Raw genomic sequence first — 25675 nt, 5'->3', positions numbered from 1 at the left:
AAAAGACATTAGACATTAAAATGCAACCATATGAAAAGACTTGTAGACGAGGCTCTTACTTCTGTCTTTTCTGACCTTGAGTGTTTGATTCCTCCATTTTTCTACAAGTGCTAACATCTTTGCATGAATTTATATCATATAACATCTAATAAGTTAGACTCTTTAAAGCATTTTACTAGTACTCATTCACCTGTAAAACTAGATATCTTAGTTATTAAAAGCATAGGGCAAAAAGAGCAATAAAAACTTCTGAAGTAACCTAAAATGGTTTTGTGTTACTGTAAAATAACTTCTCCATACATTTTCTTTAAAATGTCATGACTTCAAAGTTTGATAGCTGACAGCCCTGCAGGGTTAGAAGCAAGGTCTGTGTGTCCAATTGGAAAGTTGAGAATTTTTCCCTTGACAAGTTATTGCCTCTAGCCCTACAGGACTACTAGGTGTTGGACTTAAAAGCAGTGACATTTTTAAATACAGAATACATATTATGGGTCTGGGATTAAACCCTGCCCATTCTAGGGCTCAGGAGATGTGATTTTATATAGAGAAAGGCAACATTTTCAGAAAAAGAAGCAAATATTTCTGTAAATGTTAACAGTTTACATTGTCCAAGAAGAAAAACACAAGCGTGAAGCAGTCATTAGGATAAATCTAAAAGTGGATTTTACAACATGTGTCAAAATCCGATGAGATGCAGTAACCTGTATCTCATGGCAACATCTATTATCTGTGTCTGTGCTAGGTACACACATACCTACATGCATGCATATGTATTCTATCTAGATAGAAAACTATGAAATATTTTAGCACGAGTGCACTTATACAATTCCAATTTCAGATTATAAAATTAAAGAAGTAAGAAATTCTTTCTCATAGCAGTTAACCATTAATGAAAAGCAGTAAGGATTTAATTCTATTTTTCAGTCTCTGCACATATGATGCCAAGAAATCTAAGAATTTGTATGTATAGGATGTCATAGTACCTCAACATTATATTGAGGCTCTGCAAGCATACTGCTGTCTCAGCAGCATGTTACTGGTTTAATATGCATGTGCAGTGTACAACAGCCAAACTGATATGATTAAATCAAAAACAAAACCTTTAAACCAGGAGTAATAGTTAAAATACAAGTTGGGCTAAGCAGGTAAAAGATTAATCAGGCTTCAGTATTCCGTCTGCCACAATGGCTGTTAACAGATGCCTAGAAAAGTTTTTAAGAATAAGCTATTTATTCAGTGGTAATTCCCCAGGTATACCTTCCAATTTCAACAATTTTCTGATGTACAATGAGAATTTTCATCTTTGTGCATGGTAGCCTTAAAAGATTTTTAGTACATTAATTTGTCCAATTGTTTTTTCAGTTCACATAATCTTCTGTCATTTAGAGCATCCTGTGGAAATAATTTCCATAGCTTAACTTCACTCTGTATAAGCAAATGCATCTTACTGATTGTTTTGCATATACAGCCTAATAACTTCATTTCCTGCCTTTAGATCTTATGTTATAAGGAAGTGCAAACAATCATTTCTGATTCACGTCCACCATGATACTCTTACAGACTTTTATCAAACCTCCCTTTTACCATGTCATATCCAGTTTGAAGAGACTTACCTTATGGAAACTGTTCCAAACCTTCTGTCACCTTGTCTCCTTTCCCTATAGCTCTTCTAGTTCTGTCAGATCTATTCTGAGTTAGAGATGGATTAAAATTGTGTACTGAGTTCAAGATGTGGACATACCATCAACATTTTTTTTTAGAGTGGCATAATCATATTTTCTATTCTACTCTTTCCAAACTCCTGCTGAAAACTAATATAACTGAAGAATACAACATGAGCTTGTCATCCTCTAGCATCTTTGAATTAAAATATACACATAAGTTTTCTCTGATGCATAAGAGAAGCAATAGAGAGATGTTTGTTTATATGTAATTTCAGATATCATTTAGCTGTCTGAGAGATCAAAATACAGTTCCAGATTCTGATGTGAGTTACACTGACAAGATTCCATTGAAGCTGACGGGCCCACTCAGTGTATTTATAGCGTGCAATGACATGAAGCGGATCCATGACATTCCCTGGAATACTCTATATACACAGACAATGATTGCATTGCACTCATCATTATGTAATTTCTAGGAGATATATTCTAGCTAATAAGTTTCATGTACTAAGTAGTTTGTACTTCAGTTCAAGTAATGTAATCTGAATTAATTGTATTCTTTATTTATTGCACTTTTAAAACATCGTGAGAACATAAGAGAATGCAGATTAGTTACTGAGAAACATAAGAAGGTATAGCATGAGAAACATAAGAAGGTATAGCAATTTCTTCTTGCAACAAAAACGGTGTATGACTGAAGGGCAAGGCATGTCAGATTTGTGGTTTTCAACTGAAGCATGTCACATCTATATGGCACATTCAGACAGACAGACAGACAGCGATAGGCCTTTCATGTCAATGAGAGCTGATTCTTTCCTACAAAAACTGCAAAGTTAACTGAATAATGTTACTGTAGATGTTATTTAGATACATATGCTTTCAAAGCTCTAAATAACACAATATTGTAAAAATCAAAAATAGAATGTAAGAAAGACCTTCATGTAGAGATAGAAGGAAATAAAGATAGTGCTGCATTTGATTGTACTTTCTTTTGTGCCTAGATGCAGTGTAGCTTCTAGATTTTAGCTTCTAGCTTTTAGATTTTTATTTTGACCCTGACTCCTAGGGAAGTCTCTTAATTTTCCTGTGCTTTATGTTTAGATTTGGGGTGACACAGTCCATCCCCATGTTTTAAAGCTTTCAGCTGAGAGGTGTAACCTGAGAGCTGCTATATAATATGGGTAGACTGTTAGTATATTAGCACTGATTTATCTTGGGACACTTTTTCCAAGCCTTTTCTACCATACTTGAAGGCTAAAGAGAATACACTACCTACTTTTTCAGTCCACAGAAGATAAGTACATTGTTATATCCCTTTCATCTCCAGAACATAGGAATTTGTGTGCTGTTCCCATAAAGAACCAATAAACAACAAAAATTATCCTCAGGAGAGGGAAGAAAGTTAAATAGGCTACTGACTTCTCTCATTTGTTCAGATAGTCTTTTTTGTCATCTAGTTACAGGCATATACTCCCCAACACTTTCCCTATCCTTTTTTCTGGACCAGGCAATAAAGGTCACTTACCCAACCTCTTAGCCAATTAGTATAGCTTTTAATGCTGTGAGTCACTTCTGTCTGAGTGTAGGTTCTAGCTGATGTGTGACTACCTGATATGAATTTACCACAGCAGTAAGAGGACTTAAATCCTGTATTGCCACTATTCAGTGCTGTAAATTTGTCTGGAACTATGTCCACAGAATCCACTGGACTTTGTGCACCTCAGTGCAGGCCTCCTCTACAAGAGATGCCCTCCATGCTATTGGGTCAGCATAGTCCCTGGTACATAAAGTTCACTGTTCATATATGGCTCAGTGCAGACCCTCGTTCTCTTCCCAGGGTTTCCTAGATGAAAGACGGGAGCTCTAAGCATGTATTTTCATGTGTTGTGGTACAATGTGAATGCATATCTCCTTTTTAAGCCTCAGTGCTATGGTCACTTCTATGAAATAACACGCTGGATCAGTTTAGGTGTTGCCTTCAGAGATTATCATTTTCAGCTGACTGCATTTTAAACAATATTACCAGCACATAGGTGTTAAGTGGTCTTGAAAAGTACGTGCATTAGCACATGTTATCTGTTCTAAACATATTTCATTTTCTTACTCTATAAAAGAGATAAAATAGCATAGGAAATTCTTGCTGCAATCTACTTTGTCTTCTGCTAATGCACTGTATATATTTAGTCCTGGTGTAATTTACCACTACTTGGCAGTTGATCAGCAGATCTATCCACTCAGGAAGATTCAGATGAGCAGTAGCTCACATAACTGCACTCCAGAGTGACTAAACTGAAAGCAATTTGAATCTGGAAGCCAAGTAGCCACATTAATACATCCTGAGGTAATAAGCATTACCAAAAGGCAAGAACATCAGGGCTAAAACTGACTCAGAATTCTGAGTCAGGATACCTTAAGTAGGTACCTGTTAAATCTTTTCTTCTTTATTTTAGCAAAAAAGCCTTCATTTCCTAAATCTACACTTGAACTTACTTGACTTTGTAATCACAGTGATTTTTCTCATATCTTAAAAAAAATGAAAAAAAAAAAGATAACTTTATAATGTCATAGAAGTTAACCTTGTGAATTATGGAGAGGTCTATGTGCAACTTACATCTATTAGCTTTAGCAACATCTGGGTTGTTTTGTTCTGTTTTTTAATCAGATTATAATTAACATTAAAAGAAACTTTATGTTTAGCTATATTAAATTACATTTGGTAAAGGTGGAGCATATATAATGTCACTGCATCTCAACTGCCATGCACTTGTCTGTTGCGTTGCCTCATTTTAATAAAGTCTCAGCCATTATATGACAGAAGTAGTTATTTGTCACTATAGGTACCTCAGGCCTTAATGGACTTTATCATACTTCCTTTCAAGTCACCATATGACTTTGCAGAATCCTAAACCCAGAGGTTCTTATAAGTTTAATGTTAAACTGCTTGTTTACAAGTCTTCATTCTAACATGCTCAGAAGAACCTCAGTATTAACTCTTACAAAGACGCATAAATAAGCCACCTTTCTGTCAATCTTGACTTAGTAGTCCACATAAAATACGGACACCAAATGCAAGAGGACCTGTAGTTCTTTTGTCCAATAGTTTAATAGTTAGAGAATTCATACAGGATAGGAGAAACCTATTTGAGGTCAGGTCTCATCTCTGCAAAATTTGGAGCCTTTTGGGAGGATGGCCTGATTTCCAAACTTCAAGGTGTTTTGGAATGAGGAATTTTCTCTTATTTCTTCCTTTGTCATTGGTCCTTTTCTTATTGTAACTGAATTGGTTAAAAATTGGTGTTGTAACTGATTGGTTAAAAAGGAGAAATACAGAATACAGTTAAGGTTTCCACTGAAGAAAAAACATCGAATAGAAGATGTTAAGAGTCAATCACTATGAACCTTTTGTCACGTCAGATTGACTAATTACTACATGGTTCATCTCAGTCAAGAGCCAATAGCAAACTACATACATTTCTCCTATTAAGATATTTGTATCAAATGTATTTTTAGGACTGAAAGACAATAAAAGGTTTGGTGAAAGTTCATTCAGTGTATACATTGACTCACCAAAGAGAGAATAAGGAGATGAGTATTACTCTGATTGAAACAGGAGCTGTTAACTGGCCAGTCAGAAATATAAGATAACATCTGATCTAACAGAGGGACATCTCTAAGGAAGAAAAAAGTACTTATTTTAATTAAGAGGGATGTCCAGAATACTTCCTGCATAAGAAGGAAATCATTTCATATTAGGAAAAACAGATTAGAACAGTTCAGACTTACTGAAGAGGATTGGTTGTAAAAAGAAGTGTCTTCCAGGAGAAAAAGGACATGATCTGAGGCTTAACATATATATAAAGTAGAACTCTTTCTAAAGTAACTATTTAGGAAACATTGCAAATTGTCATCTTGAGTAAAGAGTGAGACTTACTGCTGACATAATCTCAGTGCAGATAGAATAAATACCAATTTTATTCTTTATAGGCATTTCAACTGTCTTTTTTTTTTCTTTTTTTAATTTTAGCCTGGCTTGAGTTAAGTTTATTTTCGAAGTTTAACTGGACAAAAAAAGGCTTTATTTTTTTTCTTTAAAATTAGACAATGCGACAATTTAGGTCCACAAATACATTAACTCCACATCACATTCTTCAGAGAATCCAACAAGTAACAAAGTGTGACTGTGTAGAAGCAGCAAGTGGAAGCCTGGTATCACAAGAGCTAAAGGAGGAGAAAATGATAACCAGGAAGGTTCTTAGTCATGCAGTAAAATATGAAGGAACATATATGAAACCTAAGGATCTTCAGAGAAATTATAACACTTACTTAATATTTCAATGATCAATCCACTGAATAATTAGTATGGAGCCCCAGCTACTGAGTGGAGCAGGAACTGGAATGTAGATGCCATTCCTTTTTTTCCTGCAGTGTTTTTCTTCACCCTCTGGCCCAATGAATAGTTCTGTTCATGGTGCACCAGCTTCAGCAGAATGGGTCAGGGTACTTTCCCACTGAAATACACTAGTCTGATGGTGAGTAATGGAGAGGAGGAAACTCGCCTCTTCTGTGTCACAACTATCAACGTGTTAGATAAAAGAGGAACTTTTCATTGGGTATCTGTCAGATAAACCTCACTTTAGGTTTGGAAAGGAAGCACTTGTACAGCTCAGCTCTCTTTTGCAGCACAAGTGACATGAGCATCATTTCAGAGCCTGACTACATAACATGTTTGCTTTTGCAATTCTCATTTTGTGGCTCAACTTTCTTTCTACGTTATGGTTGGTATATCTAGTGCCTAACACAAAGCATTCTGTGATGAGACTGGACCCCTATTATTTTTAGTTTTATCCGGCCAGTCAGTCCAGATAACACAAAGACTTGTAACAGTAACAGAAATAGAAGCCCAGGCTCTGCTTTTCTCCTCCTCCATTTTCTTTCGCATTTGTTCCCCTCCGTGTTTTTCATAACTGGCCTTGAAGCTTGACTTAATGATTTAAATATTACTGTGCTTTACTGCTAATCTTGTCATTTTGGAAGAAATGGTAATAACAGATACTACCTTGATCCAGGCTTTGACATTCTTAATTTCCAGGATAAACTTCAGAGCCCCTGAGCCCCTAATCTTTTCAAGCTCCTAGCAATATACAATTTACAAGATTCTTTTTTATTAGGAGTCTCTATGAATTGTAGTACAGTGTGAAGGATTTCATGAGTTAATCATTGAGAAAATGACACATTGCAATGTTTCCTGTAGATCATCCTAAATCTACACAAATAAATGTGAAAGATTGTACTGATTTTGTGAGGGGTGAAAGCTAATAAAAATAATTGTCAAGCTATGTATTCTTTTCTACTAAATATCTGATGTTATCCTGTAAAGTTAAACTAGTTGATATTCAATAATTTTCTTCATATCCAGAATGCCACTAAACTCAACACTGCAAACTCTGAGAATACACATTTTAATAAAGCAAGTGTCTGCATGACTTTTGCCCCAAGAAGCCATGTCTTACATATAGCAACTCAGATGAAGAGCCTTGTCTGTAAACATACGCGAAGTTAAGCAAGCTTGCGAAATGTAATGTGATCCTTGTGTCTTGATTATTCAGCATTATCAGGTGTATCTCCTTTAGCAGTTAGCAGAACTGTACTGAAAGACACAGCTGGAGTAAAGAATACTAAATAAATAAAACCTTGTCCAGAAGGAAGAAGGCAGTTCAATATATTCAATATATAATTTGTAATAAAGTTGACCAGTTTACTTCAATTATTATTGTTTTTATGAAAATAAGAAATGCCCCTCTCTTCCTTCCTCTAATTTCTAGGCAATCTTGGAATAGAGTATACTGGAAGGGAAGCGTGGCCTCTTGTCATTCTGGAAGCCCATGGGAAAAGAAGTCACTGTTCTCTTAAATCCGCAACTGATACCTGCATCCTTTGGCAGCATGTAAAGCCCAGTATTGACAGCAGGAGAGCCCAATATTGAATTCTGTGCTACTTTTTCTATGAACATCTATAAGGGTCAGACAGAGACCAAAAAAGTCTGGAAAAAAGTATGGAAAGCAATTAGTTTCCCTCAATTTTTGTGATGTACCAACACTCATCCTCTTAGGAGAATTTCTCTGTAATCTTAAAAACAGGAGGCGAGTTCTCTTGTTCTGGTGTCCATTCACCGGGCTCCTTAAATAACAGAAATACAGTGAGTGTAGTTTGTCTGGTGTTGTACAAAAACATTAATAGATCTTATAACTCTTTTAACTGTTATATCAGTAGTCTACAGTATCAGTAATCAAGGATTATGTAATAGGAGAAAGGAAATTTCTCACACTTATGTCAGCCCATTTTGTTCATATCATTTCTTCATAAGATGGTGATTCTTTTACTCCCTATACTGGAGTACTACACTTGTAATACTCCAATGATAGGAAAACATGTTTACAGTATGGTTTAAACACAGTGTGCTAGATCATGCCTTAAGTTACACAAACAGGAAAGTTAGAAACAGCAGTATTCCCCTGATCAAGCATTAGTCCTCACTTCTGTAGTTCCCCTATAGGTGAACCATTTATAACAGTAGGAAAAGTGATAACTGCAGCATGTTTTGGTCTTCTCTAGGACCTTACTATGGGTTGGAGATTTTTTGCGAGCTAATGTAATAACTAGTATATGCTTATTTTTGCAGTGTCTCTGTTATAAGTCATATTTTTAGGGTTTAATATTGCATCTTTTTTAAATCATGTTGGACTAAAACTTGATTTCCAGGCCAGATGCACATTTGTTTTACCAAAAAAAAAGAAAGATTCATTTTTGATGCTGGTATCTCACAAATTCAGAGATCTTTTCTGGATCTTTGCAGTATTTTAGACATGTAGTCATGAGACAGTTATTTTTGTCCATTCTATTTCTTTTCATGTCCATGATTTCCTACATGAGCTTTTCTAAATAGTGTAAGAGAAAAAAAGCCCTAAGACAATGTTAATCAAATTGACAATTTCAGAGTAAACAATACTTTGTTAAAATGTGCAACATTATGATGAAAGGGGTTTGATTTCTTTCTTTTTTTTTTTTTTTTTTTTTTTTATGTTAGAAAAAACTGTAGGCCAGATGTTGCCATTCACTGCTGGTAGGGATAAGATTGATCACAGTGCAAATTATGCATACTAAGGGCTAGGTCATATCTCAGACATATGGACATGCACAACTTGAAACAGACATAAGATACTCCTGCAGTTGAGCCTGCCTATGGCCTCCCTGGGATTTTAGGTCCAGGTGTAAAGAAGTAAGCAGGTGCTGGAAGGACTTTATCTTCACTAATGTGCCAACAAGCACATCTGAACAGGCACAATGATGTCTATAAGCTGCTGCTCATAAGAGCCACGGGCATATTTCCTATCTTTTGCTAGACTAAAAAATTCTAATGTCTGCATTTTCCCTGGGCTTGTCGTCATTATGTATCATCCTTTACTGAGAGTAGAGTTGGAAACTGAAGTCTGTCCTTAAAGGAAAAACAGCATGTAGGTGAAAAAAAGAAATGTATAATAGTGCACCCACCCAAGAAGTGAGGAGAACTCACTGATTACCTGAGGAGTATTAATATTATAATTTCCTAACTCCCAAGTACTCTGCTTTCTGTTGTGTTTTTAATTAATACAATTATGTACATGATAGTTCAAAAGGTTCCTCATCCTACTTAAAATACAGATACCAGTCATGAAAGAAATTGCTAAAGTAAACCAACAGCAAAAGCATAGAGCCAGGCTGCTAATTCTTTGTTCATGGTGGTCAAAACCCAAGGTAACTACCTGAATCACGAGTTGCCAGTATGGAATAAACAGTTAACAGTATTGTCCATAATAACCTTCTTCCTTTTTTCTTGTCTTGCAGTTTCTCCCTCCAAAAAATCTATCTTTGCTTAAAATTCTTCAAAGTAAAATAACAAAGTAGTGTATATTATGTGGTAGGTTCGTTACTAAGTGATTGGATTTGACAGCGATGTCACAGTTGATTTTTATCCATCGCTATGTTGAAGTAGACAAAACAATGCAATTAGTAAGACAAGTATATTATTAATTTTAACAAAATATATCAATAGTAAGTTGTACACTGTGTCATGAGACCAAGAAAAATGCTGCAAAGTAACAGAAATGCAGTTACTAGCATATCAAATGTGGCTTGGTCATCAGTCTATATCAGATTGGCAGTTGTGTCTGTGAATGAATTTTTTATTCCGCAAAAATGCTCCTATCCTATAAACGACATTTCCGTTTCAATATCTGACACAGTTGTGTCATTGATTCAGTAGTAAGCATCACTTACACATCATGCAGTATTGCATAGTACATTATCAAACAGTGAAAATTGTGTTATTTCTGCTATCATATACAATTAAAATACTTTTCTGTACTTCATTTGACCATCATTTTTCTTGCACAGTATGTTCTCACTCCTTGATTAGAACTAAAAAGTTTACATTAAATTCAAAAGTGAGCTTGAAGAGGCACCCTTGCATTTCTCTGACTCTAAAAAAGCTCTGAGAAAGACACGCTCTTAGACAAATGTTGGAGCTGGAGATGTTGAGTGCTTATGCCACATTAGCCATTGATCTGTGGGAAAATGATATCCAGCTTACACTTCTTTCCCTGTCTGTAATAATGCATCAGCTGCAGGATGACACAGGATCTGCAATGGTGAATCTGTATTTCCTGGGAATTCCTTTGCTTATGTCATGGGAATCCTGCCAGGTTGATTAAGTCATCTGTAGCTGAGTAGAACAGTACAAAATTGCCAATAATGGGCATGAACCTACATCTCTATTTGTTACATATTTTTAATTTGATATTTTTCCTACATAACAGGAAAGATCCACAAGAATAATAGGTGCCTTTTGCATATTCATATGATAACTCTAAACCTTTAGCCACACATTTAAAGAAAATCACATCAAAAAGGAATGGAGCTTCTATAGATGGGGTAGCTTATCACTGTCCCAGAAGGGATGTATTATAAGCAGGACAGATCATAGATGAAGGATTTGATGTAAAGCATAGCACTGAGATATGCTGAATATGGTACATCCATTTTAACTCCACATTTCCGTTTCTGACTTGATTTATATCTAAAACCAAATACTGCTTTTATATCAGTTAATTTTAAAATATTGACTAAACTTTAAAAAGCAAGCCAAAATGGCCAGCATCTATGAGTGAATAAGTAATCACCAATTTACAGTTCTGTAGGCATGAGTATCATACAACAAATTGCAATTGCACTTTTCCTCTGAATTCTGCTCATTATTCTGTCTCCTTCGTGGACTTGATGCAACATTCTGCAAAGCTTCTGTCAACTGTCATGCCAACAGTCTACAAATGAGTTTTTTTTTTTTTTTTTTTTTTTTAATGCACTAGTTAGAAATGAGAGATGGGCCATATTTAATCACCGGTTTTTCAACTGTAATTAATTTAAAAAATATATAGTTTATTTGTAATATTGACTGTTGTGGAGTTACAGCAAACAGTTCAACTAGTCTGTGACTTGAATTTTGTATCTGAGTGAGTAAATTGAAGACTAGAATGAGACCTTTTAAACCTGGTAGACTACCCTTATTTTTTATCAATTTAAATAGTATTATAACAATTTTGTTTTGATAAAACTGATCTGTGTAGTTGTCTACCTTTTATAATCAGAACTTGTCTAAATCTGTGCATTCCACACCATCTACAAGCATTTGGTGCTAATTAGGTGCATTGTATGTACAGTAGTTTTCAGCATAGATTAAATTCAGTATATTGGATCTTACTCTCAGCATGAATACCATTCTTTTGTTTTAAAATGTAAACTTCTTTTAAGTTGTCATTCTTTAATATTTAATCAACTCAGATAAATGCATTTCATTTGGCCTTAACTGTGTGTCACAATAACATAACAGATAGGAAATCTAATAAAGTAAACTGGTTAGGTTAGCCAGAAGACAATGTTTCAGAATTTAGGATGTGTAACTCTATTTTTCATAGTAGAGGTTGGTTTAGTATGTGGCTTTCTGCAATAGACAATTTGTGAAGGAAAGCTAGTAACTTTAGTGGCTTGAAGAATTGGTTGTTTCCTCTCACTTATTTCCCCCAGTTGCTGTGTTTTGTTTATTACAGGATACCTTTCTGAAGACAACAGCATGTAAAGGTTACATCTATTGCATGTTCAAAAGCTAGTGGTGCGAAATGCTAAGGAGGGCTGGGGTGAGCTGCACTCTGGAATAACAAATTGCCTTTGAGTGAGGTCCCTGGCATATAAAATCACTCAGAAATGTGGGTTAGTGAGGCAGAAGAGGTGAAAGAAGGATGATCAGAGTGACTGGACATTATTATTCCCCCACCTTGTTTCTTCTACCCTCTTTTTCCTTTTTTCAAGTCATTTGGTGACCTGAGGTGAAACTGACAGAAATTGACAATACAGTGGCTGGTGCTGGCAGCAGAGAAGCTGCAGTTGCTCCATAGACATGAAAGGAGAGGGAAAAAGAAAGAAGAAGCCAAATTGTTTTTCTCTACATAGCATATGTAAAGATAATGGATTTGATTAGTTGAAAGAGCCCCCCCCCTTTTTCCTATAGAAATGATTGCCCCCACTGCAGTTCAGAAAAAAAGGAAAGATGTTTTTTTTTGTCTCTCCGTCTCCCTTTCCCTGCTGGCACAAAGAAAACGTGGGTTGATACCATTTTTATTGTTCTGCTGGGGTGGGTTTCAGACCTTGCATTAGCATACTGAATGTCTAATTGAGTTCGGGGGCTGTGTTAATCATTTTGTTTTGTTTAGGGGTGGTTCGTGAAAAGTGCCATCAAGCAATCGTTTGGCTTGGGGTTAGCTTGGTGCTGCCACCCCAACAAAAAGAAATCGAGAAGGGGGAGGGAGCTAGAGAAAGGCGAGTTGACTGAGTGATGTCTGGAGGGCGAACTCGTGTGTCTCTTTGGTGATGTGTGCTGCTGTACTGAAATCCACCCCTCTGCTGGAGCTAAGGCAAGAGTTGGAGGGATCTGATGCTGCCGTTTCCAGGGTGAAATTTCCACGGCTGATCACTAAAAACACCCCCCCCAAAAAATCCCGGAAAAAAATATCCATCAGGATAGAAGATCCGGGATCTCCCAGTCCAAATGGCATAACCCAGACAGACGTTTGAGAACCATCTGCCTTTAAACCAGCGCACACACACGAGGAAAAAAAAAAAAAGGAAAAAAAAAAAAGACACTACAACTAACGGCAACCAAATTTTTTATAAAAGGGCTAGAAACAGAGCTGGTATGAAAAAAAAAAAAAAGAAAGAAAGAAAAAAAAAAAAGAAAGGAAAAAAAGCCTCCCCCTCTTCCCCGATGAGTTTTTCGCAGTGCTCTGGTGAGGCTCGGAGGTGGCTGGCAGCGCAGGAGGCGGCTGCTGCCGCGGCTGGCGGGGCTCCGCGCCGCGCCGCGCTCTCAGCACCGCCGCGCCGGACAGCTCCGCGCCGCGCCGCGCCGTGCCGTGCCGCGCCGTGCCGTGCCGTGCCGTGCCGCGCCGCGCCGCGCCGCGCCGTGCCCGCTCCCGCCCGGCTGCGCCGCGGGGCGCCGCCGGAGCCGCTCCTAGCCCACAACAAGTACATCTCCGCTGTCCGGGAACTACCCTGCACTCTCCTCACGATTAAACTGCATTTCTCTTTACGGAATTGGCCGTCAGGAGTAATTATTCCTTTTTTTTTTTTTTTTTTTTTTTTTTTCCCTCTCTCTCTCTTGTTTGCAGGAACGACTCTTTTGGAACCTGGTCCACCCAGGGATGTAAAACTGTGCTTACCGATGCATCCCATACAAAATGCTTATGTGATCGTCTCTCTACCTTCGCCATTTTGGCTCAGCAACCTAGAGAAATAGTAAGTAACAAAGGGGGGAAAAAAACAGATTTAATGCAAAAGGCAGTAGTGTCTGTGTCTGTGTGTGCGGGGGTGGGGCTGGTCAAGCTTTCCTCTCAGCTATATTTCAGACGTTTCATTGAGGAATTCTTTAATATTCCAGGTAGGCAAATATTGCTAGTCTCCTGGTGTCTACAGTGGCTCAGAGAAATGAATTCCAGATTCACTGATATAACTAAATCCTAGTGAATTTTGCATCTCCTCAAACTCTGAATTTTTCAGATAAAGCTGTCTAATTGTGATGCAAATGTGTTGAAAACTTTTGTATTGAATAATTACAAACTTAACAAGCTTTTTAAAAGCTGCAAGCCTTTTCAGGGAAAAGTACAGGGCTTTATTATTGCTCTTGGTATGAAAACCCTAGATACTGTAGTTAAACAGATTGCAGATCAGCATTGGACATTTTCAGCACAGATATTCTCTGAAGTCTGTTGATATGATGTAAGAAAAATACTAAACTTCTCACAAGAAAGAAGGAACATCAAGTACGTAAGAAACCACTCTTAGTATTACTGAATGTAAAATAACTTTAAAAACCCCAAATATTTGTGAAGTTATCCTGCTAAGACAATAATTTCATCTTCCTGGTTTAAGAAGTGTAGCATCAGAATCTTTCTACAGAAAAGTAGATCAGTTTGGAAGAAAGTAGTTGAAATAAAATGCTACTTTGTGCCTACAATCTGGCCTAAAAGTATATTAATCTTATCTCCTTGGGTAACAAAAGATATCTTGATAAAATGCAATTTGCGTTACACCCCTGAGGCTTTAAACAGGAACAATATCCTTTCAAACTTTTACATCTAAATCTTTTTATATGTGTTAGCAAATACCATGTCAGTTTTAGAACATGTACACACAAAGGGAATATCTTAACTGATATCTGAGAGTAATACTTTCTTTAATGGCATAGAAAGCTAGCTTGTTTTCAAGGTTATTTATTTATTTCCTTTTTTATTAATACACTGAATACAGACAAAATGATTCTAGATTTCCAACTTCTTTATTGAAGACTTGTGCTATTGTTGCCATACATACCTTGCCATTCCTTCTAGATGATCAGAGGCCCAAGAAAATTAAGTGTGGGAGAATAGTGGATTCAAGTTAAAGTTATTAAAAGTCAGAAAGTTTGGTAATTCTGCAGGAAGCATGAATCAAATTCTGTGACAAATTAGTTGATGATCTTTAATATATTATAGTCAAACCAAGCTGTTTGTTTAATACACAATTCCAAATATTGCTTTCTCAGAAGAAATACATCTTTTAATTAATACTAACCAGGGAGTACTTTAAACTTGTGTTAATGTCATAGTCTCCTGTTACATTGTAATATTACTGCTTTATCTTGCACAATATTATGCAGGTGTTATTAGACATTTTATAGCTCAAAAGCCTCTGGGAAGTGTATCAATAATCTAGCAAATCTCAGAGATGTACATGGATCAGTTTTTGGATTAAGTTGATGTCTGCTTCATAAGTAATATTAGTGAAGCTATCTGTGATAGAGTGGCTGATATAATCATTTTGCTTTCATTGTTCTTTGTTTTGTTTTGTTTTGACCTAGTGGTTTAATTTCTGGAAGATGGTTTTCCTTCATGGTTATTTTTTGTAACCTACAGATCATGGAATCATCTGGTACACCCTCAGTAACCCTAATAGTAGGCAGTGGTCTTTCATGCTTGGCCTTGATCACCCTAGCAGTTGTCTATGCAGCACTATGGAGGTATGTAATGGATTTATAAAGTTGTATGTGAATATATAATTATATTTAGCTGAATTAAAAGTTAAGGAGACTATTAGATAGATTTCTTACTGGTGAAAAAATCAAAATGTATGGCATGCTTCAATTGTTAAATCTGTTGATGTGATTGATTAGTTTCTCTCTCTTGGCCTACTAGTAACAGTATAGCCCACTCTTCTCTTTCCCTCCTCAGTCTGAATAATACTACTCTGTCAGTGAGGCATACATTAAAAATAAACATTTTACAGGATTCTTCTACAATGTAAACTATTACTCAATTATTACATTTGATGTAATTTTTCTGAACTATTTTTGAACTGCTTTTCCTCCATTTACATTGTAAATTGAAATATTTATTTGATTAAAATGATGTATCAAAGTCCAACAAGTTTCTGATATAGGGAGGTTCAATCAACTGTGCTTCTGAGTAAGAGTTTATGAAATTCTATTGTAAATTTCATTGAAGACTGCAACTTGGAGTAGTCTCAAATAGTGTGGTGGTACATTCCAGTAATGGGCTTTATTTCCACCATCATTTTTCTATATTAAAGTATTAGATGGGATAAAAAGTGCAATAAACGATCACAGAGAGAATGAATTTGAGAAGTGATGGAAATAATGTGATTTTTAGTGTGGAAGAAACAGAAAAATGGAAGGAAATGTCACATAAAGTAATGAATATTAAAAACAAAAATGAACATGGCTAATCTTTTGTCTTTTTCCGTAATAAAAGAAGTTCTTAAGCAAGTATGAAGAAACTTGCAATGGGAGAAAATAACAATTTTTGAGTAATGTAAAATTAATAAGTAAAATTTTGCGTTTAGAATATAATACTAATATAAACAGCCTGATAATTTTATGCACTTCTCTCTTTCGTTCTTTCTTATGTAGCCACAGAAACTCACAGGATCAGACATATATATATTACAAATACAGACTATCTAGTTACGTAAGTTACAACAGAGAGTATAAGAATTACCAGTTCTTGTCTGTCAAAGAAGCTGAGAACAGGAGTATTTCAGCATATAATTCCCATCTTCTGAAGAACATAGTGTTATTTTTGCTCTCTATGATATATTTAGCATTTGAATAGAAAGTCTGTCATGCTCAGTGGAAGTGGTCTTTTCCATTGTGGTAACTTGCAAACTGAGAAAAGGATATGTGATATATTTTGAAGGACCTAATACACATTCTGCATCCAGCTGGAAAAAAAAAAAAAAAATCAGACAAATCCGAGTGTTCTATCAGCAAGATCTTTTAGAAGTAGAATGACCACTGAGTGGCCTGTCATTTAACTCATTTAAAATTTTCATCAAAAAAGTTTCTTGAGAGCACATCATAACCCACCATCTTGCACAGGGAGAAAATAGGCAATGGAACTTATATATGTGATCCACTGCTAATTTTTATAAATTGAGGAGAGATGGGGATAGAATTTGGTCATTTTTACCGTATGCCTGATTTTATATACTGGAACATCCACATTCCATTTAAATGACAGGGTCTGTTCATAAGAGATTATATGACACAGAAGTGATATAAGGAAGAAGGGCTGTATTAGCCTTCTTTTGTGGTTTGTTGATTTGCCTCCTCAACTGAAAATTCAAAACTGAAAAATAGATTAAATATCGGTTGAAAAAACAGCTTTCTCTCCCCCTTTCCCTTCTCCCTCCCCTACCCTCATCTTTCTGCCTTCCTCTTCCCCTCTCCCTCCTCCTTTCCCTTCCTCTTCCCCATCCCCTTTCCTCTTCCTTTTTCACCAGCCAATAGTAAAGAAGGGCTAACACTAGTGAAGTGGCAGAAAAGCTAACGTCTTCCTAGGCTGAGTCAAGGGCTCATAGCCCATGCTATGAGCTCCTGGTCTTCCAGAGCACTCTATGTACCCAGCTCTTACCCACTAAGATCCCTTATAGATCCTGGATGCTCAGTGTCAGGATCTGGCTGAAGTGCATCAAGAGCAATGAATATCTCAGTAGACACAGGCTAGTGCAAACACACAGACTTGGCCTTAATTACATAGTTGTATTTTTAGGAAAAATGTGGAATTTAGTATCAGGGTTATTCTGTCTTCTTATCTGAAAATTTAATGTGTGTTACTTAACCTCATAGGTGAGCAGAGAGGACTACAATTTATTTTGTGTCCAAAGCTCAGCATCTCTCATGGGTGCAGCACCCTTTGTTACATCTGCCTGAGTGTACAGCTAAAGAGGAGAAAGGAATATTAACTAGCCTCTACTAAGAAATATGCAACATAGACCATAGGATATATAAATACATGGTGTGGTTTTCAGAAGAACTGGTCACCTTTAACTTTCATTTATTTTAGTGGCCAACATTAATGATTAGCAACACTGTAATTCAGGTCAGTAAGGTACTTGACTTGAAACATTGTTCTCTGTCTGGCTGTAGCACATGAAAAGCAAAATGAGAATGTTTGCATCTTGTAAGGAGATAGGTGATAAGAGTATTTGAGCTTTTTAATCCTAGACATACTGGTAAAATGAATACAGTAAGCTGGCAAAAAAGAATGTGTGATTCTCACTGCAATAATTAATGATTTTCTGTAGAGACATTAGCTATGTTTGACACTAAGTCTTATGAAGATGAAGATATTGCCTCCAAATATTATTGCCGTTTCATACAAATTATTTTGTAAATGTGGTCTATCTTCAAGATTAATGTTATAGTTATCCCAATAATGTGCTTAAGAATGCAATGCAGCAGTGTCATAAACTAGCCTACATCTTAAATATGCATTGTGGAACAGATCTTCTGTTCATAAAAATCATAGTTCTGCTGAAGTTGGTTGCTGTACCTGTGCAATGCTAGCTGTGGACAGTCACAGAGGTGAGCAGGGAGCGTTAGACATTACTGATATGAATGCATGGAATCCTGTTACTATCAATGTGATGTCAGAACGATCTTACCAACAGTTTTAAAAAGAAGCATTGCTGGAATCTTTGCTAAAATATGCCAAAATACTAGGAGAGAATTGCAGAATATCTATGAAAATGTCGTGGTTCCTATGTTTATAAAGTGACAGCTCACTGAAACTCTCTTTGAGCGCTTGAGAGTGCTTACCTTTTAGAATGTCTCCAGTATTTCTAAGAACAGCATTAAAGCTTCACATGCTTTACTACATGCTTTCCTTTCAGAAAAAAATTACCCTTTATTTGTTTATTTCAACAGGTACATCAGATCTGAGAGGTCAATAATTCTAATCAATTTCTGCCTGTCTATTATCTCATCAAATATTCTTATTCTGGTTGGACAAACTCAGACGCATAATAAGGTATGATGGGTTGTATAAAATTTGCATTTAAATACTGATATCTTTGTTTTATTTGTGTTTATCTTAAAATAATTACATTTGTTTAGTCCTGTACTCATAGGACTTGGCACTTTTGGTAAAATATTAACAGACAAAGGAAAATATTTAATATATTTCCTAATCATTTTTTCCCTTCCAAAAATCCCTTTCAGTATTGTTCCCTCTGGATAAGCTGTGTTCTCTGTGGTAGACTTGTATGTTTTATAACTAAATTTCAAAGCAAAAAAGTTCAAAGACTTGAGACATCAAAAGCAGAAATTCTGGTTCATTATAATAGTTGTAACAGGATTGTGCTACAGTGTTTTTGTCTTTTTATTAATACACTGGTACTCGAAAGGGAAGTAGAAATTACTTAGAAGTTAGAGTACTACTCTTGAAAACATGCACACACAGAACTATCGTAATAAGGCTGGCTGGATCCTGCACAGCTATAGAACTGCTAAATCTCTGACTGATGTGGGTACATGCAAGTAATAACCCTGCAAACCTTACTTAGTGATATACTGCTGATTTCTTAGTAATCTGTTCTCAGACTTTTTCTGAACATAGTCATCGTTTTTCCCTTTCCTGGAAAGCAGGGCTGTGTCAGTGTTTTGAGGCATCACCCAGTACCTAGTGATGCTAGGCAACTTTTAGCAGTGGTAATAAGTAGTTGTTTAAAATTAATTATAGCTACATAATAGCTTTGAATAGAAAATAGAACATAATTGTTGGATAGAGCTGTATGTGATAGAACGTTATTAAGTTTTGGGATGAGTAAATATCAGTGATGTCATTCCTTATTACAGAATCACAGAATTCGTTGTATTAAACTTGGGATTATTCATGTTAATTTTTTCAATATTGAATGAAATAAAAGTGCATCATTTTGCTATAAGATTACTAGCATTTCTATAACAAATTATTTATTATTTTAAAATGAGTACTTAGAAATTTAGCTGCTAGAAGTCTCTTAAATTCAGTGGGAGTCACTTATCTTGTAATTTGAAAAACATAACCAAAATTACCACACATAACAATAAAATTATTAAAAATAACTTATTTCTTGATACACTTTAAAGTTTTGAAAGTGTATAAAGCAGAAAATGTAGAAAATATAGATTTGCAGATGGAACACATATAACTCCCGTAGACTTATCAAGACTTATGCAGTTGAAAATTCAGGGGAAAAAAGTCAGAAATGTGCAAGCAGTTTCAAAGTACCAGTAAGAGAGGAAGTCAGAAGAAGGGTTAGGCCTCTCTGGAGTTTCAGCACTAGCATTCATAGCTGTATGCACTACTTTATTATGAATTTCAAGGAGAATGTCTCTCAGCAGCTGAAAGTTGCTGTGTATATTGCCACTGTAGAAGACTGCTCAGATTCCACAGCTGAAAAGAACAGGAAGGAGAGAGGATGAAGGAAGATGCTCAGCTGTAGAATCAGGGTTTCAGGGCATCATAAAGGCTGTATTTGGTAACATGCTCCCTAAATATATTGACAGTCTTATTCCAGTGCTTGATTCTGGGAACTCTGAACTAAGATACTCCTTAATGCAGCCTGTTTTTATGAATCTTAATCGGCCTGAGTTCCCTCATTTCTGCTTCCTGAACTTCTGAAAGTACAGAGGTATTATACTGAGTTATTTTGGAGAATGTAAGATGAGATGTTCAGAGGAAGTAATTAACAGAGAAAACAGGGCATCACAAAGTTTACATTTTGAATATGACCAGAAAAAAAATGGCTTTAAGATACCACTTTCTACTACACGTGTCTTCTTTTTGAGTACACATTTTGCTTTCGATGTATGTACCACCAGGGAGCTGCTAGCCAGGGAGTATCTCTAATGGATCAAAGGCATAATACAATTTTTTATAACAAGAAAGATATTGGTTGTTACAGAGCAAAAGTCTTTTTATTGCTATGTCCACTGGCATGTGAATATATTGTAGATCCAAGGGAGTAACCTGTGAATGCACTATCAACAAAATGGCCAGCTGAAGCCAGTGTTTAGCAAATACTTAGTCAAATTGAATCAATGATGCCTAGGCATGACCTTACATATCTTTCTGAGTATAGATGCTTTTTGGCATCAGATGTGTTTGAATTAAAGTTCTGAATTCTTTATTCTTTATTTTCAAAGTTCACATAAGACCAGAAGTCAATTCTTGACTTTGAGTCCATGGATATAAATGACAATACCGGCATCTGTAGGATTTTTTTCATTTTGCTGAGTTGGAAAATATATCTGGAAATGGGAGTCTTAGAAAGAAGATCTATGCCTATAATTATGGTTTAAGATGAAAAACATTTTAGATTTGTTATTGAGTTTGTATTATTTTCTAAAAATCAAAACAATTTGTGGTTTTGGAGTCTGTTGGAAAGTTTTGGGATAAATCTTAGTGAATAATTTATCAAGAACAATGCTATATTCAATTCAGCAGAAATTGTTTTCTGAATAAAGACTGAGGAGTTGTTTTGTGGCAAAAAAAGATGAGTCCTGATTTTGTAAAATGTCAGAGAAAATGAGAGAGAGATGGTATGCCAAGTTTGATTTTTTATTTATTTTCATTCTTATGCCCGTACTATTCCAATAGTATTTGGGCACCTAGTTAGTCTCCATATGATATTGATGATATTCAAAGTTGAATAATGTTCCTTTTCTTATGTTCTGGTTTGGTATAGCTTTTGAGTATAAATTTTCCCAGGTCTGTATGTATGTATATTCCATTTGAGAATGGGGTACATGTAATCTTGTCAAAGCTGAATTCCAGTTTAAACTCGGGCAGTGTGTAAATTAAGCATAATGAAGTTGTGCTTGTAACAGGCAGCATATTGTCACTCTGTTTGCAATTTGTGTTTTTCTGTCTGCATTAATCACTGTACCAACTACTTTTATTCATTTCAAAGCTATTCCATCTCCGGGAAATTTCTATGCTTCGTTTTTTGTGCACACACTGACATTTTTGACAAGGAAAAAAATATTGACTCTCTTAGTCTGGATAAGTGTGGGTTTGCTGTTATTTCCTTTCTAAGTACATCATAGCTACTTAGCATGTTAGATCTAGCCCTACGCTTTTAAGGCTGAGTATATCCTTGATGTTTTTTACAAAAGCTTCTTTTGTGTATGAAGAACTAGTGAAGACTGAGTGACTTTGAAAGCTGCATTCTCTTTGGTTCAAGTGGGCAAATGTGTTATGCATGAAGGACACAGCTGAGAAATGTTCTGCTGTTTTCTACATGCTTTCCAAAACTTGTCCAAATGTAGAACTAACAGTCTTGTTAAAGCATTGAAGTATATGAAAGGTTTCTGTTCTGTTAGATCCTGTTTGGAAATACAGGTCACTGAAAGCTAAGTATACAGAATATTATGAAATTAAATATGCATCTTCTTTAAATATAATTAGTGTTGTACTAGGTATGAGAAGCAGATTAATTTAGCATTTTTTTTCTGACTCTTGGTTTCTTTTCTTAAGCAAAACTTGTTCAGTGTTAGATGTTAGCTATGTAACTCTATTTAAATTTGAGAAGACCTGTAGTGCTACTCTTACACTGGAGGTAGTCCTTTTACAGCCAAATTATGTTGAATGTTGAAATTAAATCTCCTGAAATAAGGAAGGATACCATTTTTCATGTATAACCTACCTGCTCCACTAAATGTTATTTCTCAAATACTACAAGGTGAGCCTAGCATCTACACAAGCAGTATGTTTTTACTTTGAAGAGACTATCAGTTTATTTGGGGAAATACCTATCAGTGATAGATATTTCAGAGTATGCCTCTTAGTAATGTAACTCTTTCTATATTATCTGTTTCCTAATGTTCTTCTTGCCATCAAGAAAAATGGTTGTATTTCTTCTATATGTGGACTTTTGACACTCAAACTATAAATCTTGATCCTGCTTCCGTACCGATTTAATGACTAGACTCTCTATTGTCAATAAGTTATTGATTAATATTATGTGGATTTTTTTCATAACTTCTTTTTCCTTTCATATCCATTTAGAAAATACTTTGTTTTGTTCACAGTCAAGCCATAAATAAGAACACATTAGCTGTATGATGTAAACAATTCCTGTTTACTTATTTTCTCTGTGAAGAAAACAAAGCTGAATTTAAAATAAACAAAATAAACAATAGAATGTATTATACAGATGGGAAAAAGTTAATTATTTTCTGTATTATCTGTTTCTGAGTGTGTTTAGCAGTTCATTGCTGGAGTTTGGGTCACTTGTGAAAAACAGGCTTATTTTTAGAAATGTCATAAGCCCCTGTATGTTCTTTTAGTCCTAGAGAGATTTATGTATGCCTACCAAGGGAAGACAAGGGAAAATATTAGAGCACAAAGCAAGATATAGTAACAACCTTACCACCTTGATATTCTGTATCATCCCTGTTAAATTGTAACATCCAGTCTGTTAGATTTTAAAATTAATGTCTTAAACTATACCTGAAAAGTTATGAGTACAGCAAGAATTTTCAATCTGCTCCCCTTGACCACCTGCTTAAAGCACATAACATAAATAATTACTAGTTCTGATAAAATTATTATAAACAAGCAAAAAAAATCTAGAATTTTGAACACGATAAGATTAGAATTTTCATTAAATAGGTTGACTGCACAGAAGTAACTCCATTGTAGTCTTCTTTTTGTTCTGTTTTTTAGTTTTTGTTTTATTTTTTGAATAAAAGATTTAGGCTGAGAGAAACAAACAGATATGGAAAAGAGTTGAAGAGCTGCAGTTTCACATTCCTATAGCCCTGTGAAGCAGCTGACTGTGTAATTAGGGCTTCCTCAGGTTTTGAGAAAAAGTGCGTGGAGGGCTCCCCTGATAGCCATGCAAATGCTCAGGTGGTATTAGTGCTGCCTCCAACCATGCTGTCTTTTGCCCCATATCTGCCACTGTCTTACAGATGCAGGCATTGTGGCAATAGATCTCCCAGGAAACAGCAGGGGAGACCTTAAGAGCAGATGGAATGAACAGAAAAATGATGCTAACACAGCATTAAGGGTGTGTTGGAAAATCAATGAGGAAGTAGGGAATTTCATGTCCCAAGCAGTAGCATTCCATAATTCAGATCTTGCCCTGAGAACTTCAGGGGAATACGACCCACTTTGATTGAATATGTCCTTATGTTTTTGCCAATACCCAGCTGCCACATTAACACCTTCTCTGCTGATTTTCATCTCTTTGTGCGCAATAACTTTTTGAATAGCTGATTCAGAAAGTCACTGATATGGATCAGCCATCACAGAAACCTACCAATAAGTAGGTCAACAGAGTGCACTGTGCCACACACCCGTTAACTGCTGTGTATTTGGGAACTCAGAAACAATTAAATGGAGAAGAGCTCACTTAGCTGAATAACTATTAAAGGAGTAGGCCCATTTAAGCAACACTACTTCACCGTGCCAAATTCTGACAAAACCTGTTAACATCAGTTGAATTAACTACCTACTCTTAGATTCTCAAGAGAACCTCTGGGAGCAGGTCTTTCTTACCCAAGAACAGTAAACATTGTCATTCATGTTACTGTTACTTGCCTCAGAGGAGAAGGTAACATTCTTCTTAAAAGTGCCTGCCAGTCTGTTTCTCAAAATACATCAACTTTATCATTCAGTTTGCTATTTCTAAACAAACCAGACATTTTGATTTTAAGAGGGTTACAGGAAAAAGACTGGGCAGAAACTGGAAGCCTGCGGTCTCTGCTTCTATCCTCTAAACCTTTTATGAGCTCTGATCTATTTTAGGATCACAGAATTGTTCAGGTTGGAAGATCATCTAGTCCAACCTCCTACTTAAAGCAGGGTCAGCTATGGTTGCTCAGGGCTTTATCCAGTCAGATCTTGAAAATGTTCAAGGGTGGAAACTGCACAGCCTCCTAGGACAACTTGTTTGGCTGCTTGTCTGTCCTCATAGTGAAGAAAGTTTTCCATATATCTGGTCTGGACCTTTCGTGTTCTAATTTTTGCCCATTGTGTGTCATCCATCACTGCGAAGAGCCTGGCTCAGTCTTCTCAGTGACCTTTGTACACACACTGGCAGGCTGCTGTTAGATCTCCCTGAAGCTTTCTCTCCTCCAGGTTGAATAAGCCCAACTCCCTGAGCCTGTCCTCACAAGGCATGTGCTCAAGCCACCAAATATCTTGGTGGTCTTTTTCGAACTCTTTCAAGTTTATCAACATCTTCCTTGCATTGGGGGATCCAATTGTATTAGACACTGTAGTCTAGATGTGGTCTAGCAAGTGCTGAGTAGAGGAGGATAATCTCTTCCCTTGATTTGCCTACTGGCTGTGCTTCTGTTGATACAGCCCCAGCTGCTGTTGATCATCTATGCTGCTGGGCACACTGCTGCCTTGTGCTCAGCTTGCTTCTCACCAGGACCCCCCATCCTTTTCAGCAGTGCAGCTCTGTAGCCCATCAGTCCTCCACCTGTAATGTTGCAAGGGGCACTTCCATCCCAGGTGCTGGACTCTGCATTTGCCCTTGCTGAATTCTGTGAAGTTCTTGCTCGCCCTTACCTTAGCCTGTCCAGCATACCTCTGGACAGCAGCCCTGCCTTGAGCATGTCAATGGATGTCCCCCAGTTTGGTGTTATCTACAGACTTTATGAGCAAGCTTTCTGTTGCCTGCTCCAGGTCCTTGACATTAAACAACAGGTCCCTGCATAGAGCCCTGTACTCTGCTTGTTGTCTGCCTCCATGTAGAGTGTGACCGATTAAGCCAACAATCCAACCAATCTTTTACCCATTTGATGGTTCACCCAACCAGCTTTGCGTGATACAAGATACAAGAATATTGTGGAAGCTTATTTTAAGAGCTTTATTTTTAAAAGCAGAAGCAGTACTGTTTCAGGAATCTAGAATTTTACCAAGGTTTACCTGTGGAAGACTGGGACTGTGTCTGACCCGTGAGTCATGCTAGTGCCAGTTCCAGTGCTTCTCAGCCAGGGAGGATCTTCTCCCTCCGACCCACACAAAAACACGTGTGTGTGCATGCTGAGGGATATTGCACAGCAACCACTGTTGCTCCCTTATCCCTGGTTG

General features: G+C 36.4%; 1 protein-coding gene across 1 annotated transcript in view; it reads left to right on the top strand.

Annotated features, from left to right (window-relative positions):
- ADGRB3 (adhesion G protein-coupled receptor B3) overlaps positions 1 to 25675 on the top strand; it is a 460553-nt gene that overhangs the window by 346814 nt on the left and 88064 nt on the right. Inside the window, exons 16-18 of the mRNA XM_062571088.1 lie at positions 13415 to 13541; positions 15197 to 15300; positions 18508 to 18610. Coding sequence (XP_062427072.1) covers positions 13415 to 13541; positions 15197 to 15300; positions 18508 to 18610 — 334 coding nt within the window. The remainder of the gene's footprint in view (positions 1 to 13414; positions 13542 to 15196; positions 15301 to 18507; positions 18611 to 25675) is intronic.

The sequence above is a fragment of the Rhea pennata genome, chromosome 3 (assembly GCF_028389875.1).
Source record: "Rhea pennata isolate bPtePen1 chromosome 3, bPtePen1.pri, whole genome shotgun sequence".
NCBI lineage: Eukaryota > Metazoa > Chordata > Aves > Rheiformes > Rheidae > Rhea > Rhea pennata.
This window is presented reverse-complemented; position numbering and strand designations above follow the sequence as displayed.